Here is an 18999-nt window from a genome sequence, read left to right as displayed (position 1 = left end):
AATTAATTTGTGAGTCCTTAGAGTACCATAACCCTAGAGTTTGAGTACCATTTAAGTATCTAAGGATTCTTTTAACAGCATTCAAATGAGATTCCTTAGGATTAGATTGATATCTAGCACATAACAACACTAAACATGATATCAGGCCTACTTGCAGTTAGATATAATAATGAGCCAATCATACCTCTATAGTATTTTAAGTCTACGTTTTTACCTTCATCATCCTTGTCAAGCTTACTTGAGGGACTCATTGGTGTGCCAATTGGTTTGCAGTTCTCCATTCCAAATTTTTGAGTAGTTCCTTGGTGTACTTGCTTTGGGTGATGGAGATTCCCTCTTTTGATTGTTTGATTTGGAGTCCGAGGAAGAAGGTGAGTTCTCCCATCATGCTCATCTCGAACTCTCCCTGCATAAGCTTAGCAAAGTCTTGACAAAGGGATTCATTAGTAGACCCAAAAATTATGTCATCAACATAAATTTGTATAATTAGCATATCATTTTGGTTTCTTTTAATAAATAGGGTTGTATCTACATTGCCTCTTGAGAAACCATTATTTAGTAGAAATTTGCTTAGCCTTTCATACCATGCTCTAGGTGCTTATTTTAGACCATATAAAGCTTTATTTAATCTAAAGACATGATTGGAAAAAGCATGATTTTCAAATCCAAGGGGTTGTTCTACATATACTTCTTCAGAAATATATCTATTTAAAAATATACTTTTAACATCCATTTGAAATAGTTTGAATTTCATAAAGCAAGCATAAGCAAGTAGAAGTCTAATGGCTTCTAATCTAGCAACAGGTGCAAAGGTTTCATCAAAATCAATTCCTTCTTCTTGATTATATCCCTTAGCAACCAGTCTTGCTTTATTTCTAATTACATTTCCATGCTCATCTAATTTGTTTCTAAAGACCCATTTTGTGCCAATTATTGAATAATCTTTAGGTCTTGTTACTAAGGTCCAAACATTATTTCTTTCAAATTGATTAAGTTCTTCTTGCATAGCATTAATCCAGTTATGATCATTTTCAGCTTCTTCAAAAGTTTTAGGTTCAAGTTGAGATACAAATGCACAATGATTAAGTACATCTCTAAGTGAAGAACGGGTTTTTACCCCATGCATAGGATCACCGATAATTAACTCCTTAGGGATGGTTGTGAACATACCTCCATTCCTTGGGTAGTCATTTGTACCTTGAGGTTGTTCTTGAATTTCTTCACCTCTTTCATTTTGTTCGTCTTCTTGATCCTTGTCTTCTGGAGTTGCTGAATCTTTCAGAGTGATCTCCTTTAACCTTCTATTAGTGGATCTGCATCATCAAACCCTCATTCTTCCTTGAAGGAAGATCGTTAGATTCATCAAAGACAACATGTATGGACTCCTCAACTACTAAAGTTCTTTTGTTGAACACTCTAAATATTTTACTAGTGGAGGAGTAACCTAGAAAGATTGCTTCATCTGATTTTGCATCAAATTTACAAGTTTTTCTTTGCCATTATTTAATACAAAACATCGGACAACCAAAAACATGAAAATATGCAATATTTGGTTTTCTTCCTTTCCAAAGTTCATAGGGGGTTTTCTTTAAAAATTATCTAATTAAAGCACGATTTAAAATGTAACATGCTGTGTTAATAGCTTCTACCCAAAAATATCTTGGAAGGTTGCTTTCACAAAGCATGTACGGGCCATTTCTTCTAAGGTTCTGTTTTTCCTTTCAACTACCCCATTCTGTTGGGGTGTCCTAGGAGCAGAGAAGTTATGGCCAATTCCATTTTCATCACAAAAATTTTCAAAGTCATGATTTTCAAATTCTGTTCCATGATCACTTCTAATATTTTGAATTGAAAACCCTTTTTCATTAGTGACTTTTCGATGAAATTTCGTGAAAATTTGAAAAGTTTCATTTTTGTGAGCTAAAAAGAAAACCCAAGTAAAACGAGAATAATCATCTATAATTACAAAGCCATATCGTTTTCCTCCTAGACTAGTGGTTCTAGTTGGTCCAAATAATCCATATGTAAGAGCTCTAAAGGTCTAGAAGTTGAAACAGTGTTTTTGGGTTTAAATGATACTCTAGTTTGTTTACCTAATTGGCATGCATCACAAATTCTATCCTTTTCAAAATTTAGTTTTGGCAAACCGAGAACTAAATCCTTTTTAATTAATTTTGAGAGAGAATGCATGCTAATGTGTGCAAGTCTACGATGCCACAGCCAACTAGTCTCATTTATTTTAGCATTTAAGGAAACTAGGCATTGGATGTCTAATTTAGTTAAATCATTCAAGTCTACCATATAAACATTGCCATGCCTATGTCCTATAAATTTAATGCCATTGTTAATAGGACTCGTCACAATGCAAACAGATGATTCAAAACTTACTTTATACCCTTTATCACAGAATTGACTGATGCTAAGTAAGTTATGCTTTAAACCTTTAACTAGTAAAACATTCTCAATGTATTTGGAGGGAGTGATACCAATGTTACCTATCCCGATGATCTTTCCTTTGTCATTATCTCCAAAGGTGACCATCCCTCCATCCTTAGCATCAAGCGTAATGAATTGTGATTCATCACCAGTCATGTGTCTCGAGCATCCGCTGTCAAGATACCATTTCCTGTTTCCTTCTTGGGATGCTAGACACACCTGCAAGCAAAGGTCAAGTTTCTGTCTTAGGTACCCAAGCTTTCTTGGGTCCTTTCAGGTTAGTCAGAATGGTTCCTTTTGGAACCCATATTTTCTTTGTGTTTACATATTTGTTAATAAGACATGTGTATGATTTATGTCCTATTCTTTCACATTTAAAACAAGTAATATTTGTAGACTTGTTACTTGAATAATTTACATAAATATCCTTCAAAAATTTTTGTTTCTTCAGGGGTTTATAACCAAGTCCAGCCTTATCATATATAGCTTTCTGATTTTCAAGGATCATATTTAGTTTGTTTGAACTTAAGGTGAACTTATCTACTATAGATTTCAGCTTGTTCATTTCATCCTTTAAGTTTTGATTTTCTTGAATCAAGGTGAATTTTTCAATTGAAAGATTTTCAGCTTGTTTCACTAAGGACTGATTTTCCAATTTCAGCTCTTTGTTTTTCTTCCCTAGTTTCTTTAATTCATCAATTGAATCATAGAATGCTTCATGCAATTCTTCAAAAGTAAATTCACTAGTGGATTCAGAAGTTACCTCATTTTCATGTGCCATCAGGCACAGATTGGCTTGTTCTGTTGAGGTTTCCTCGTCGGAGCTTGAGTCATCACTCGCACTCCAGGTCGCCATCATTGCCTTCTTTTTGAACTTCTTTGGACCTTTCTTCAATTGTGGACATTCGGATCTGAAATGTCCTGGCTTCTTGCACTCATAGCATATAGGGGGTTGATCTTTCTCCTTTTCTTTGCTTTGATCCCCTTTTGTGAATTTCTTTCTCATCCCCTGTTTCCTTTTTCTTAGAAACTTCTTAAATTTCCGGGTGATGAGAGCCATCTCTTCATCCTGATCTTCATCTTCAGAGTCATCCATTTCATAATCAGGCGAAGTTGTGGATTTGAGGGCAATGGTTCTTTTCTTTTTGACTTCATCCTCTTGATGTTGCTTCATGCTAAGTTCATGAGTCATCAAGGATCCAAGAAGCTCTTCTAGAGGTAGAGTGTTCAAGTCCTTTGCTTCTTGGATGGCAGTCACCTTTGCTTCCCAAGTTCTTGGCAGTGACCTGAGAATCTTCCTTACAAGTTCACTGTTAGTATAAGATTTGCCAAGACTCTTTAAACAATTAATTATATCAGTAAAACGAGTAAACATGGCAGTTATGGACTCATCATGCTCTATTTTGAACAATTCATATTTATGTACAAGCATATTTATTTTAGACTCTTTTACTTGATTTGTTCCCTCATGAGTTACTTCTAATCTATCCCATATTTCTTTAGCAGATGCACAAGTAGAAATGCGATTGAATTCACTAGCATCTAGTGCACAATAAAGAACATTCATGGCTTTGGCATTTAATTGTTCCAATTTCTTGTCAACCTCATCCCATTCTTTCTCGGGTTTGGTTGACTCCTCACCATCTATAATCTTGGTGGGTGTGTGAGGACCATTCACTATGATACTCCACATATCATAGTCGAGTGCTTGTATGAATATCTTCATCCGAGCTTTCCAATAGGTGTAATTAGACCCATTGAAAAGTGGAGGTCGGTTTGTAGATTGCCCCTCGGCTAGAGAAGTACCGACATGGGTTGCCATAGATCTTTGGCTCTTTGATTGTTAGATCAAAGAAGGGCTAGAGCACCGGCTCTGATACCACTTGTTGCCCAGCTATGCAACCCAAGAGGGGGGTGAATTGGGTTTCTAAAAAATTTTAAGCCCAACAGATTACTTATGAAGAACAAAACTAAGACTTTAAATCAATATTAATTACCTAAAGCAGGAATGCAAGAATATAATAAAGAAATAAAGTGAAGCGATAAAGTACACCACAAACACAAAGATTTATAGTGGTTCGGTGCTAACCTTGCACCTACATCCACTCCCCAAGATCCTACTTGGAAATTTCAATCCACTATCCTTTGTATTCAACCCGAATACAAAACGTCGGAAACTCCGACACTAGCTATCCCAAGCTAGATCACTTGTTTCCCGAGTACAAGTAAACCCAAAACACTCCGATTTCAGGTTCGGATCAACCTTTCCTTGTTTTGGAAATCCTCCAAAAACAAGAACAAAAACTCATAAAGAGTTAGAAAATTTTGAGCACAGATTAATACAATAACTGCTCCTTAAATGAGCGAATATAACAATAAAAGCTTTACTCAAATGAAGAACCCCTTTTTCTGATTTTCTCAAAGTGGATGAACGCTTGAATGCTTGAGAAGAGGTTGATTGATGATTGAAGATCTCTTGAAAGCTTTGAACTATCTCTAGATCAAGGTTGAAACAACAGGCGTGAAGGATTCTCTCCTTGAAAGCTCTTGCTTTTCTCTTTCACACTCTCTCTGGTATATTGTGGATCCTCTCTCTTTTTCTTTTTGGATTTTTCGTTGATCTCAGGCTTTTTCTTGCAAATTTTAGATCCTCTCTTCTGTTCTTCTCTCTTTGATCTGCCGATTGATCTTCTTCTATTTCTCTTCAATTTGATCTGCTATTTAAACTGCAATTTCTTTCATCATTTTAAGCATTTTGTAGCATTAGAAGCAAGAGAAAATAATTTAGGTAGATAAAGAGCCGTTAGAGCAATTTTAGGAAGCATAAATGGCAATTAAAACGGGCAAAAAAATAGCCATTGCTGATATTTTCCGTCGCAGGGGTCGACTCATGAGTCGACTCATGCATCAGGAGTCGACTCATGAGTCGACTTCTGTTGCACAGACCAGAAGGTCTGATTTCTGGATTTTTTGGCTCAAACCAGCAGAGGTCAACTCATGAATCGACTCATGCCTTGTGGGTCGACTTATGAGTCGACTCACAGGTCGTGCCAAGTCAAAAATCTAGTGTGCCATGGAAATTTTTGCGTGCCAATCAGCTCACAGTGCCATGAGTTGACTCATGAGTCGACTCATGCACTTCAAACCTTCATAACTTCAAAAATATAAGTCCAAATACAATGAAATTTTCACTAATAGTTTACAAATCATTTGTTCTATCAAATGATACTATCAAATCAGAATTTTAATGAAATTATGATTTTGCCCTTGAAGAGCATAAGGACTTTTTTTACTTTAAAAATATTTGTATTCCTTCAATCTGCTTTGTAATCATCAAAATCAATCTAGGAGCAACAACTAATCTTGTATTCAATCCGAATACAAATGTCAGAAACTCCGACTCTAGCTATCCCAAGCTAGTCCACTTATTTCTCGGATACAAGCCAACACTATACACTCCGATTCAAGGTTCGGATCAACCTTCTCTTATTTTGGAATCCTTCCAAAATAAAAAACAATAACTCAAGCAAAGTATAACAATGAATAGCACAAGTAAGTACAAAGAAAGCTCCTTTAATGAGCGTATGAGATTTTAAATACACTTTACTAAAGAAGAAGAAGACCCTTTTTGATTTCCTCAAGGTGGTTGGAGACTTGAATGTGCACTTGAGGAGTTGGTGAGCTTGGATTAAAGGCTTCTTGAATGCTGTTAGTGAGCTTTTGCTTAGGGCTGAAAAGTTTGCTTGAAATTCCTTTTTCAAGATCTCTCTTCTTGATTCTCCTTTTGATTCCCACCTTTTTGTCCCTTTTATAGCTTTAAAAAATGATGGAAAATATTCTGGACTGAAATAGAGCCGTTAGACCACATTAAATGAGCATTAAAAGTACTTAAAATGGGTTAAAAACTAGCCGTTGCGGAACAATCCCGTCACAGGGGTCGACTCATGCCTGGGGGTCGACTCATGAGTCACCTCTGTGGAAGAATACCAGAAAATCAAACGGAAAGCAAGGTTTTGTAAAATTGACCCAAAACCCGTAGAGGTCGACTCATGGGTCGAGTCATGCCTTGGGGGTCGACTCATGGGTCGACTCACCGGGTGTGCCAAGTTTGTGCCGGCCAAGAATTCAGCATGCCAATCATCTCATGTGCCATGAGTCGACTCATGGGTCGACTCATATTTTTCAAACATGCATATTTTTTAAAATATAAATCCAAAAGTAATAAAATTTTCACTAATGGATCACAAATCTTTTGTTCTATCATTTGAGGCTTTCAAATCAGGGTTTGATAAAATTACGATTTTACTCCTGAAGAGCAATAAGTCTTTTTCAAGCGAAAATCAATAGTACCCCTTCAAATGCTTTGTAATCATCAAAATCAATCCAAGGAGCAACAATACTCAACATAACATATCAATACCTCTCGCTTCTTTGCAGGATCAACTCTTCTTATATTCAGGCCACCCTACTAATTGAAATCCAAGATATAACTCGTCAATTCTATTATAGATATCATATGCCACTTATGCATAAATTTTATCTTAATATCTATTGATTCGAAATCTAAATATTGAATCTTCTCTTTTATATCTATCATGTTCCTCATGATCATAACCTAAGTTCAGATATCACTAAAATTATAATTCTGAATAATTATAACCTTAAACTCAAATACCACTTAAATCATATTTTCTAGTGATCATAACCTAAACTCTAATATCATTCTATCATACCTTTAATGATCATAATCTTAAACTCTGATATTATCAATCATACTCTATTGATTATAATCCCAAAATTTTGATATCACTTATATGACAATTCCTAGTGACCTTAAACCTGAGCTCTAGTACTGTTCTATCATATTCTCTGATATCACTCTGTCACATCCTATTGATCATGCATAAAATTTTGATATCACTTCATAATCCCTAGTGACTTAAACTTAAGCACTAATATCATTTTATCAATCCTAATCACTTATATCATAATCTCCAATGATCATAACCTAAGCTCTGATAATACTTTGTCACATCTTATTGATCTTACATAAAGTTTTTAATATCTCTTCATAATCTCTGGTGATCTTAAACCTAAGCTCTGATACCATTTTGTCACGCTCCGAACCCAACATCCGGATCGAATACGTGATGGCCGCACACTCCTTAGAGCAAGCCCTAAAGAATATGCAAGGCCAAATTAAATCATTATAATTTTATCAACTATAATATTTAATTTCAATAATAATTCATAAAACTTACATAATTATAATTAACATTCCTTCAATCCACTGATCAGATATCAACGGTACTCTATCTATGCATCCGCTCACTCACAAATCCATACCATAGCCAACCATGGACATCTTGTAACTCTGAGAAGAAAAAAAAGATGAAGGGGTGTGAGCTTTACAGCCCAGTAAGAATTTTCATACCACACCAATATAATAATATAATCTGAAAATAAAGATAAGCAATAACACATAAAAGTCGATGTTCACTGTCCAGAATACTGCAAACATTTATAAATTATCTGTTTTATCAAAAGAAATGCATTATCATATGTTAATAAGTGAAATAATTTTATTCAACGATTGTTTCATGTCTTATCTTTCTATTTTCTTCTATTATCACATCGTCTTTAATCCTTTTCTTTTTGGCTTTGACTTTGGACTACCAGGATCATGCGACGATCTTTTATTCGGATCGATTTCTGTGATATTTTTCAGATTAAAATATTCATGATCTTTCTCAGATCAAAGTGGCCATGATCTTTCTCAAATCAAATCATTCATGATCTTTCTCAGATCAGATTCTTCCACACATAAGCCTGTGGGGGCTGTCCCAGGCATAAGCTCCTGGCAGGCTATTTCACATGACAAGACCAGTCCAAACCATATTTCTCTTTCTTTTTATTTTCATAAAATTATAATATTTGACTTCATTAATCAATTCAAATTTTGCAGTGTAATAAATATATCATACCCATATAATCATGCCATCAATCGCTGATACATATGTATTGATATAACATACTCATGCTCAAAATCACATAAATAAATAATAGTGTCTCAGATATAACAAATTTATCGATCTCAAATCCAAGGATCCAAAATCAATGAGATAAAATCAATGGTAAAATAACATATATAATGATGATCATGTACAAGGATTCTAACCTTTACCGATGACTGATCCAAGCACAAAAATCAATGTTCTTCTTTGATTTATGAATTTCTTTAACAAAATATTCTACTCGATATCATATGCAGACAATCATCTCTTCATAACCCTAATCAAATATAAAAATCATATATGGAGAAAATTATCCGATAATCAATCCTAATAACACAAATCTAGGACCTCTCTCAGAATTAACCAAAATTAGGATTTGTCTAAGTATCTGGATCCTCCACTGATCCATAAGACTTTTAGACAGAGAAAATCCATGAAGAGAGAGAAAATTTTAGAGAGAAAAAATAGAGAGAGAAAGTAGAGAGAGAATCTTCGTATCCTTCCGATGAGGCAATCATGGTCGAGTTCATCAGAGGTCATATCAGAGTGACTTAATATGAATCAAATGTTATAAATTTCGAATAGGATCGGACTGGGATCAGATCTACTGCACGAATTTTGGAGTAATCTCAAATCATCATATTTTTTATTTCAAATTTATCCTAGGGTTTGTGATGCAATCAGAGAGAGAGTGGAAAGACCTTAGAGAGATAAAATCCATAAAGAGAGAGAAAAAAAGGTCTAGAGAGAATCTAGAGAGAGAAGGTAGAGAGAGGAGAGAGGAAAGAGGAAGAGAAAGGAGAGAGAGGAGAGAGAGAAAATTCTTTCTTTCTTTTTTTTTTTTTTTTTTTCTCTTTCTCTTTTTCTTTTTCTTTTCTTTTCTTTTTCTTTTTTTTCTTTTCCTTCTTCTTTTTCTTTTTTTTTTTTCTTCTTCCCACGGCCCTCTCTTGGGCTGAAACAGGGGAAGACCGACGAGGTCCCCCCTAGTGACCCGAGCTCCGATGAGGTGGATGGTGTCTGATCGACGGCAACGGAGAAAGGCCGGCCGACAGCAAGGTTCGGTCGGTGAAGTTTTTTTTTTTTCGAAAAATAGGGGATCCATCCCCTTTCTTCATGATTTTCGATCATTGGCCGGTCATCGGCCGCCAAGACCTTCAGAGAAGAGGGATAGAGGAATGAGAGTCCTATCCTAGGGGTGAGACACTGCAAACGGCGACGTCGGTGGCCGAAAAAGAGAGGAAGATAGCTCGTTCGAACAGAACAAAACAGAATCATGATATTTTGTGGATTTTCCGACGATCCCGACGGCCGACGAGCGTGCACGAAGCCATGGAAAGGAGGGGAAGGAAGAGGGGAAAGAGAAGAAGGGCTTTCCTCCGACTCCGGTGAGGTCTCCGGCGAGTATTTGAGATGAACACGATGATGACATCTGCGGCTTCAACGAAAAAATTCGAGAATAATAAAAGAAAAAATCCGGTGCTCGTCGTGGCCAACCTTAGAGGAAAGGAGAGGGGATTTTTATAGGGTGGAGGGGAGATCGAATCCCCTTCGGATTCAGCTTCTCTTCCGATGTATTTGAGCGGAAGAAGACTCCCAGCGGGACTCTTCTTCGTTTGCCTCCCCTGTTTTTTTTTTTTTTTTTTTTTTTGTATGGGATGTGGGCTGATTTTGGGTCCAAATTGGCCGGGGTGTTACATTTTCATTGAACACCTGTGAAGCGAAATAATAAAACTTTCCAGCTTGAAGCCACATCACCGCTCGTCGTTCCTGAACATGCACTGTTCTTGCTACAGAGCTGGATGTCGTCCTACAGGGGGGAGCTCAAGCAATACGTCGTGGAGATGCTAAGGAAGCTAAATGGAGGCGAGAAAGCAATAAGCATAGATAATTGATGGTCCACAGGATTCATGGAAGGACAAGGTGGGAAAATGCATGACAAAAAAACAATCACTATCCGGGTTTCCCCATCTAAGTGGACCACCATATGCACTTTCTCGCAGACTGCATACGGCTGTCTCTTTCCTTATCTTCTTTCGTCCTCTACTTCAAAGTCTGTACATATCTAACTCGCTCTCAATTTAAAAAAAAAAAAGGCAGGTGGTTATAACCTTCCTTTCCAATCACAGAGAGAGAGAGAAAAAAAAAAAAAAAAAAGAAAAGAAAACCCCTAGGGACCTCGGCCCCCTACGATTACTCCACTGCCTTGCGTTCTGGTATACGTAATAAGTTTGACCATTCTGGCGTGCGTTGAACGGTCCTGGAACTTCGTCATCCAACTTTTACCGCATCCCTCCCCACAAAGCACAGCCAAAATGCTCCAGCACAGATTGAACCAAGCCCTGTCCAAACTTTGCAACTTGCCGAATGTACACACAGACAGAGGCCCACACGCCACCACCACCACCACCACCACCAAAAGAGTAGATATTTTTTGAGAGGAAAAAGATAGTCAAATGCTGAAGAAGACTTCTGTAGCAACAACAACAATAGATCATGACATGTCTGTCAATGCCTGGCCAGACTTATAATTAAATAGAATCAGTTATATTGACAAACAACGTCGTCATCTCATTTCCAAAATGGAACTCGGAGCCATAGCAAAGCTAAACAGCAATTTGCCTCCCTTTCTCCTCCCCCTCCTTTTCCTCCTCTTCTCTCTTTCCATGGCCACTGACACCCTGACCCGGAGCCAACCCATCCGAGACGGCCAGACCCTGGTCTCGGCCCGAGGCATCTTCGAACTTGGCTTCTTCAGCCCCGGCGGCTCGACCCACCGCTACCTCGGCATCTGGTACAAGCACATCCCTGTCCAGACCGTCGTCTGGGTCGCCAACCGGGCCAGCCCCCTCCCGGACCGGACCGGCCTCCTCCGGGTGGGCCCCGCCGGTGAGCTCCTCCTCACCAACGGCTCGAACCACCCGATCTGGTCCACCGACCCGGTTCCCTTCTCCCGATCCGTCGGCCAGCTCCTCGACTCCGGCAACTTCGTGCTACGCGATGCAGCGGACACACTCCTCGTCGCTGTTGCATGGCAGAGCTTCCATTGTCCGACCGACACGTGGCTCCCCGGGATGCGGTTCTCCTCCCGGTTCCCCCTCGGTCTCACTTCCTGGAAGAGCTCCGCCGACGCCACCTTCGGTGATTATACCGTCCGGTTGGACGAGAACGGCCTTCCCCAGCTCATCCTCTGGGGGCGGTCAAGCCCGGTCTATCGGACCGGGCCGTGGAACGGCCTCCGTCTCAGCGGTACCCCAGAGATGAAGTCCTACAAAAGTTTGTTCACCTACGCTTTCGTCTCCAACGAGAACGAGTCCTACTACGAGCACGAGCTTAATGACCCATCTATCATCACGAGGCTGGTACTGGAGCAGACCGGAGAGCTGCAGCGGTTCATATGGGTGAACGAGACGCAGTCGTGGAGGGTGTACTGGTCCGCGCCCAAGGACCAGTGCGACATGTACGGGAGATGCGGGCCGTTCGGGGTCTGCAATAGCACCTCGAAGGCGGTCTGCAAGTGTGTGGAGGGGTTCAAGCGGCGGTCAGCCGGAAACTGGACCGCCGGGTGTGCGAGGCGGACCGGCCTTAGCTGCGGGAACCGGGACGGTTTCCGGAGGGTGACCGGCTTGAAGCTTCCAGATACCTCGACCGCGATCGTCAACCGGAGCATGGAACTCGAGGAGTGCAGGAGGGTGTGCTTGGCGAACTGCTCGTGTGTGGCTTACACGGCCGCTGATATCAGTGGGGGTGTAACTGGGTGCGTTTATTGGGTGGACGATTTAATGGACCTGCGGGAGTTTCCGAGCGGCGGCCAGGATGTGTACGTCCGTTTGGCAGCTTCAGAGCTAGGTACGCGTAGCATAACTTTTCTGCTAATATATTTTGGTGGGCCTTTCTCAAAAAAAAGAAAGTATATATATTTTGGTGGGCCACGGTTACTGATGACGTGGCTGCTGATGATTGGATAAAAAACAAGCTAGTTTTTTTTTTGTATAAAAAACAAGCTAGTTTAGAAGGCTCCTGGGCTTCCTTGGATGATCAACAGGTGTCACATGCATCGTTCGCTGTGGCACGTGTCAGTCATCAGGAAGGCTAGAACGATTTCTACCAACAAGCATCACAGCAGATCCTTGGCAGAATAAGAACCTAAACAGATCAGAGCATGGGTTCAGATGACTGTGATGGTGAACGCTGGTTGAATCAAAATTGGAAGACTTTGAACCGAGTTGGTCCGCTTTGAGCTGAACCCGAACTGACCTAGGTTAACAGATGGATCTAATTTTGAGCTGGACCGGGGCGGTGTGACGCAAGGTGCGAAAAGTGGCCACCATCTTGAAAGGAGAAAACTAGCCGTCCTTCAAACGGCTGGTCATCCGTGGGTCGCGGGGGATTGGGGGGAAAAATTATTGCCCGTCCACGCCCAGACAGATCAGCACAAATTTCGAAGTGCGTGTTCAGTGAACAACGTGCAATCGGGAACTCGTGAAATACAACGGTTAATGTGGCGTGTTATCCACCGTTGGATTTGTCATGTAGCTTAGCTATAAATAAATATATTTTTTAATAAAAATAAAAAATATATTCCTTGTGATTGCTGATTCAATATTAATTTTTAGTTCTTGTATAAAATTTTTAATATCAAAATAAAATTCGGATCAGTGTTTTCATTTTTTTTTTTTTTTGTTTTTGGATAAAGCATCTATCCGTCCTTAGTTCAATATTATATATAGCAGACTTTCTAATATGTTTCACATAGTTGATGTTTTGTGTGCAAATTCATAAATATATTAGCTTTGTGTTCTTCTTATTTATTACTCTTTCTAATCATTTTTATTATTAATTATTTATTCTATATATATATTGTTGATCAATTTTTTAAAACTAGTTATCATATAAGATATGTTTTTAAATTCCATCATTTACATTCTATTAAAAAAAAAACATCATTTACAAGTTGATATGAACATTATTAAATTTTTTATTAAAAAAAAAATATATATATATTATCAAATCTTGCATGCCAAGCCTATCACAAACTCTAGAACTTTTGTGAGTTTATGACGAAGAAAGAAGAGTTAGATCTCAATGAAACCCACGTATATTAGCAGCAAGCAAGTTTACCTCGGCATACCCTTCACATGCCCTGCCATCTTTGTGGAATCCAAGAATCCAGTCTCCTTTCATGAATATTAAAAAAAAATAAACTTTCTAAAAAGAATCATATCTAAAAAGATAAAATTTAAAATATTCATGAAATAAATATGTAATGATTCTTTTTTTTTATATTTTTGACATATTTATAAGCTTGCATAAGCTTTAAACATTCCATGTACAAGTTTTAATAAAATTTAGGTAAATTGAACTCGGATGATATACAATTCAAGTCGAGTACTATAAAATTTTCAGAATTGAAACCTGTTATGATTTTCAAATTTGATCCCTGACCAACATGCTTTCAAATTAGATTGGAACTAATTAAAGTAGACTGGGTCAACTCACCAATCAACCTGACCTATTAGCAGCCCCTATTATTAACCTAGTGTGAGAAGCTTCATAATCAACCAGGTAGCTACATAGTTGGCTTCTCCATTAATTCATTTAATGATCTAAGCATAAGAGACTCTCTCCCACACAGGCGCGCACACAGAACATTAGGGAAGGTTCAATCACATTCATTGTCAGATTAAACATTCCATTGCTATTTTAATCTGTTTTAAATTTTCTCTGTCTTCTGTCCATGTGGATCAGATCTTCCATGATGCACACCTTATCTATTTAAAGATTCGTAATCTTGATGTGCTTGGTTTCTTGTGATTTTTGTCACTGTCGATTCACGCACACATGCATCTGCAGCACACAAAAACATCCGAGTTATTCTTCTCAGTAAAGTTAAACAGTGTCGCGTACCAAATGGTTTTGAAATTATACAGTGTTCTTCCAGATGAAGATGATGATGATGACCCAAAACTACATGTTCCTGCGGACAAGAACAAGTTGATCATAATTATAGTCGCAACAATCTGTTTCTCTTTGTTTTTCTTGCAACTGTGCCTCTATATCCTCTGGAAAAAGAAGTTGCAAGAAAAAGGTAAGACATGCGCTTCATAGATAGCTATGCTTATTGGAATGGATCAAACTTTACAGGTGATGGTTGGGCTACTTGTTGATTGCAGCAAAGATAGAAAAATCCGAAAGTCTCTCATTGCTTGGTTTTGGAGCTAATGCCGCACATAGCAGCATGTCAATAGATGATGGCAATAGCAGTGCAGATTTGTCACGATTAAGTTTGGGCGCTATTGCTGTGGCCACTGACAATTTCTCAGAGGAAAACAAGCTTGGAGAGGGTGGTTTTGGACAGGTGTACAAGGTAATTAACCTTCTCCCTCTTGTTTTTCTTCATTAAGTAGTTCTTCCAATTCTATGAAATAAATCATTGAATTTGGAGCACTCATACTTCCAATGGTTTCTTGTCGTGTCTACAATCATGCAACAGAAGTTAGTTTTGTTTGCAGGGTAAATTACCTAATGGGCAGGAAGTGGCTATTAAAAGACTTTCAGATAGTTCTGGACAAGGCCTTGAGGAGTTTAAGAATGAGGTTATGTTGATTGCTAGGCTACAACACATGAACCTTGTGAGGCTTCTAGGCTTCTGCAGTCAAGGAGAAGAGAAGATGCTGATCTATGAGTACATGCCCAATAAAAGTTTGGATTCCATCCTCTTTGGTAAGTTTCTCTAAACATGCCTCCTTTGCTCATTGCTTATGACTTTACTAGTTCCTCATAGGAAGGAGAAACATCTATGAAATTAAAGTATTGGAATATTGTGATGTAGTTTTTCTCCACTTTAATTTTGATGCAAGGATGGAAAATTAAACTATCAGGAAGTTCACCAAGAACATTGAAAAAAAATAATGAACTAATCATTGGATATTGTTGTGCAATTATAACCTTCTTGTTACCTTGCTGTTAAAGCATTTGTCTTATACTTTTTCATTTATATAACCAAATAAATAATTATCCAATTTGTTTGATTTGAATTTGAATCAGATCCAACCGACGGAACAACATTGGATTGGAGTAAACGCAAGAGAATTATTGATGGCATTGCTCAAGGGCTCCTGTACCTCCACAAGTATTCTAGACTGAAAGTTATCCACAGAGATCTAAAAGCTAGCAATATTCTTTTGGATAACGAGTTGAACCCAAAGATATCAGACTTTGGAATAGCAAGAATATTTGATGGAAATCAAGAGCAAAGAAAGACAAAAAGGGTTGTTGGGACATAGTAAGTGAAATCTTTCTTCAAGTGAACTATTCAATTATTACACCAAAAACTGATACTACTGATAAATTAATCATTGTTCCCTTTCTTTGTAGTGGCTATATGCCTCCTGAGTACGCTATATGGGGGCATTTCTCTGAAAAGACTGATGTCTTCGGCTATGGAGTGTTGCTCATAGAAATCATCAGTGGCAAGAAGATATCTTGTTTTCAGGGCATCAAAGGCTCTTTAAATCTTTTACAATATGTAAGCATATTCGTCGATCTTCGAATTAATAATAAGCTATTTGGAAACATTTGTAAACCAACATGATGCAATGATACATTTTTTTTCATGGCAGGCATGGGAGCTTTGGGACGATGGGAGGGCCTTAGAGCTAGCGGATCCACTACTTGGCAATTCTTATTGCAAAGAAGAGTTGTTGAGATGCGTCCATGTGGGATTATCATGTGTGCAAAAAAATGCTCCAGATAGGCCCACAATGTCAACTGTTGTTTCCCAGCTGGGTGGTAGTAATGTAAGCCTTCCATCACCAAGCCAACCTGCCTTCCAAGCTTGTGACAGTCAGGTAAGTGGAGACTTAGATTGTCAAAGGAGAGGTAATGGCTCCTCAAATGAAGTAACCATTACCATGATAGGAGGAAGATGATACGTGCTTTAATCTGCTATCAAAGAAACTATCCATGCGTATCTATATATGGTTGAAGATGAGAACAGGCCATCTCCTTGGTGAAAAATAATATGGTAAGAGATTTTTTTTTTATAATTTTTCGGAAGATTCTTATGAGAAGAGAGAAACTTCAAAATCTTGTGTTATCTTGTCCAAGGTGATGTGCGTGGATTCGAGCTATGAAATATTATATACAGAATATAAGTCAGATTTATTTTCTTCTTCTTCTTCTTTCTTTTATTTTTCATTTCTTTTTTTTTATATTTTTTTTGTCGAGTGTAATGCTCTGAGTAACGCTGTTTTAATTACACTGTGCTCCTCCGCCCCACCCCCGTCCTTAACTATGTTTTGTTGGAAAAGTATCTTTGTCTAGTTGCTGTCCTCCCAAAAAAACTGTAATATTAAAACACTCAACAACAGTGTTATTTACCTAGCTTTTTTTTTTTTTCTAAATACTTAGTTGACGGAAACGCATTGGGACGCCGCTACTTTTAGATGACAGCCTCATTTCGTCTGTCCAAGTCAGGTACTTAGTGCAACTTGCTAGTGTTTTGTCCGCCTGGCATCGCATTAACTCTGCACCAACTCCTTTCCCCATCCTGCTGAGATGAAGTAATACCAAATAAAGCATGGAACATTGCTCTATTATTTATGAGAATTTTTTTTCGATAAAACTATTATTTATGAGAATTGCTTATCCTCTTTACAACATAATTTTGAAAGGTACTTTGCCTCTCCAAAAATTCCTTCAAAATGGATTGATTACTTCTTTGTTCTTAGAAATCATTTGATTAAAGATAATCTAATATAAAAAAATAAATTTTATGTCAGATTATCATATTTAATATAAAAAATAAAAGAAAGAAGATAAAAAAATTGATAGCTTTATATTTATTTTTCGAAGGGATCGGAGAAGGTAAAACAAATACTATGCAAAGATTAATATTTGATAAATTTTTTAATAGTGATAATTCATATTTAATAAAAATATCTTTAATAAAATTATATATATAATCATTAAATTTATTCTGATGTTTTTTCAAATTCATTCAATCAAAAATTTTTGCAATAAAATTAAGATGAAGATGATATTATGTAAAGGATTATGTGATTATTGTCATTGTATAAAAATTAATTGGATATGACAATACTATCATATTATTAAAAAATTATTTTATATTAAATAATATAATTATAAATTTGATCATATTTTTATATAAATTTATATCCAATCAAACATAGTAATCATTTTTCAGTATTATTTTTTGAAATAAATTTTTCATCAATCAAACATAATAAAAATTATTTTTCTTCATAATTATTTTTTTAAATAAATAATTTTTAAAATTTATCAGAATTCCATAATCTAATATACTCCAACCAAATGGGCTCTCAAGGAAATGACAGAGCTCTTGTTCCACTCTAATAAAGATGTCTTATTTTCTTCTAGTTGTAGCTGGATTTTATAAAGAATCTAGTAGGATTTTGATCAGGGCAAACTAAAATGATGGATTTTAATGCGCTCCTAGACCAAATCAATTGTCATAGCTATTACCATGTGCAAGTTTGGCATTTATTCCATTCTTTCAGGCCCTTTCTAGAAGCCGAGCCGGTTTTCTGGGTTTTAAGGGTGGTTTCTTCGACAAGTTTTAACTAGCTTGGTAGTAGCTCCTCGGCATTGCCCCTCCTGCTCTTGCTCCTCTTCCTTTTAATTTGAGAAAAAAGGTCATAATACATTTTGAGCCCACCAAGAAGTGGAATTATAATTGCTTTTCATTTTTGCTAGAAAAATAATAACTGCTTTTCTTGCTAAGGGTTCAAAATGATCGAGGAAAAGATGTAACTTTTCTCACATAAAATATCTTCTTTTCCTCTAATAAAAGGTCATTCATGACCAAAACTATTTATTTTCAGCAGGCTCATTATATAGAGATAGATTTGAAATACAGAGGAATTGTTTGGTGATTCCAAGTAGGAGGATGCATTAGGTAATTTTGGCAAGCATATGACCACAACTATTAGTGGAACAGGATGAATGGTTTACGTTGACATATATATGAGAAGATATACAAAAGAAACTTTATACGTCTGAAAATTGTTTGATGGACGACTGGTGGATGGGATCCGTCAATTAAAGAAGCTTGCAAATATTCATATTTGCATCATCCTCTAAATAAGCAATTGAGACCAATTTGTTCTAATACAAGTCCTTTCTTAAATGCTTATGTATCTGCTTCCTCTGCCGAACATGTTGATATTGATATTACTTTACTAAATACATGATGTCCTCTATAGTCTCCAAAAATGACACTGGTGCCTGATATAGACGACGATGTTGTGCTATCTACATTACACTTAAAATACCAATCTTGGGTGCTGTATATTCATTACTTTTATCAGAAGATTCAAACGTCAACTCTTGAGGAATGTTAGAAGCAAAAACTTTCGTCCTCTCACCCGTTTATGCATTAGCCCTTGCATGTGGTTGTTGTGGATCGAAAGTAGCAAGCTTCAAAAAGCAAAAATAATAATTCATGTCAACTTTGGCATGAAACGTTTCAAAAGTCTTTAAAAGATTAATATTTCACATTTGGAACCTT

General features: G+C 37.3%; 1 protein-coding gene across 1 annotated transcript; it reads left to right on the top strand.

Annotated features, from left to right (window-relative positions):
- The first annotated feature begins 10966 nt into the window (after positions 1-10966).
- LOC105045378 (G-type lectin S-receptor-like serine/threonine-protein kinase At4g27290) lies at positions 10967-16621 on the top strand. Its single transcript, XM_010923638.4, has 7 exons — positions 10967-12296; positions 14389-14535; positions 14621-14814; positions 14960-15170; positions 15495-15732; positions 15825-15975; positions 16070-16621. Exons 1-7 carry the CDS (start codon positions 11030-11032, stop codon positions 16376-16378), a joined length of 2517 nt encoding a protein of 838 aa, XP_010921940.1. The 5' UTR covers positions 10967-11029; the 3' UTR covers positions 16379-16621.
- Positions 16622-18999: the final 2378 nt, after the last annotated feature.

The sequence above is a fragment of the Elaeis guineensis genome, chromosome 5 (assembly GCF_000442705.2).
Source record: "Elaeis guineensis isolate ETL-2024a chromosome 5, EG11, whole genome shotgun sequence".
NCBI lineage: Eukaryota > Viridiplantae > Streptophyta > Magnoliopsida > Arecales > Arecaceae > Elaeis > Elaeis guineensis.
Note: the sequence above shows the minus strand (reverse complement) of the source record. Positions and strands in the feature narration are given on the sequence as shown.

Excerpts from the sequence above, each read along its gene's own strand:
- LOC105045378 (XM_010923638.4), top strand. The coding sequence starts at position 11,030 with ATGGAACTCGGAGCCATAGCAAAGCTAAACAGCAATTTGCCTCCCTTT. Across the intron at positions 14,536-14,620 it reads AAAGAAGTTGCAAGAAAAAG|CAAAGATAGAAAAATCCGAA; the intron begins GTAAGACATGCG and ends TGTTGATTGCAG. Across the intron at positions 15,976-16,069 it reads CTTTAAATCTTTTACAATAT|GCATGGGAGCTTTGGGACGA; the intron begins GTAAGCATATTC and ends TTTTCATGGCAG.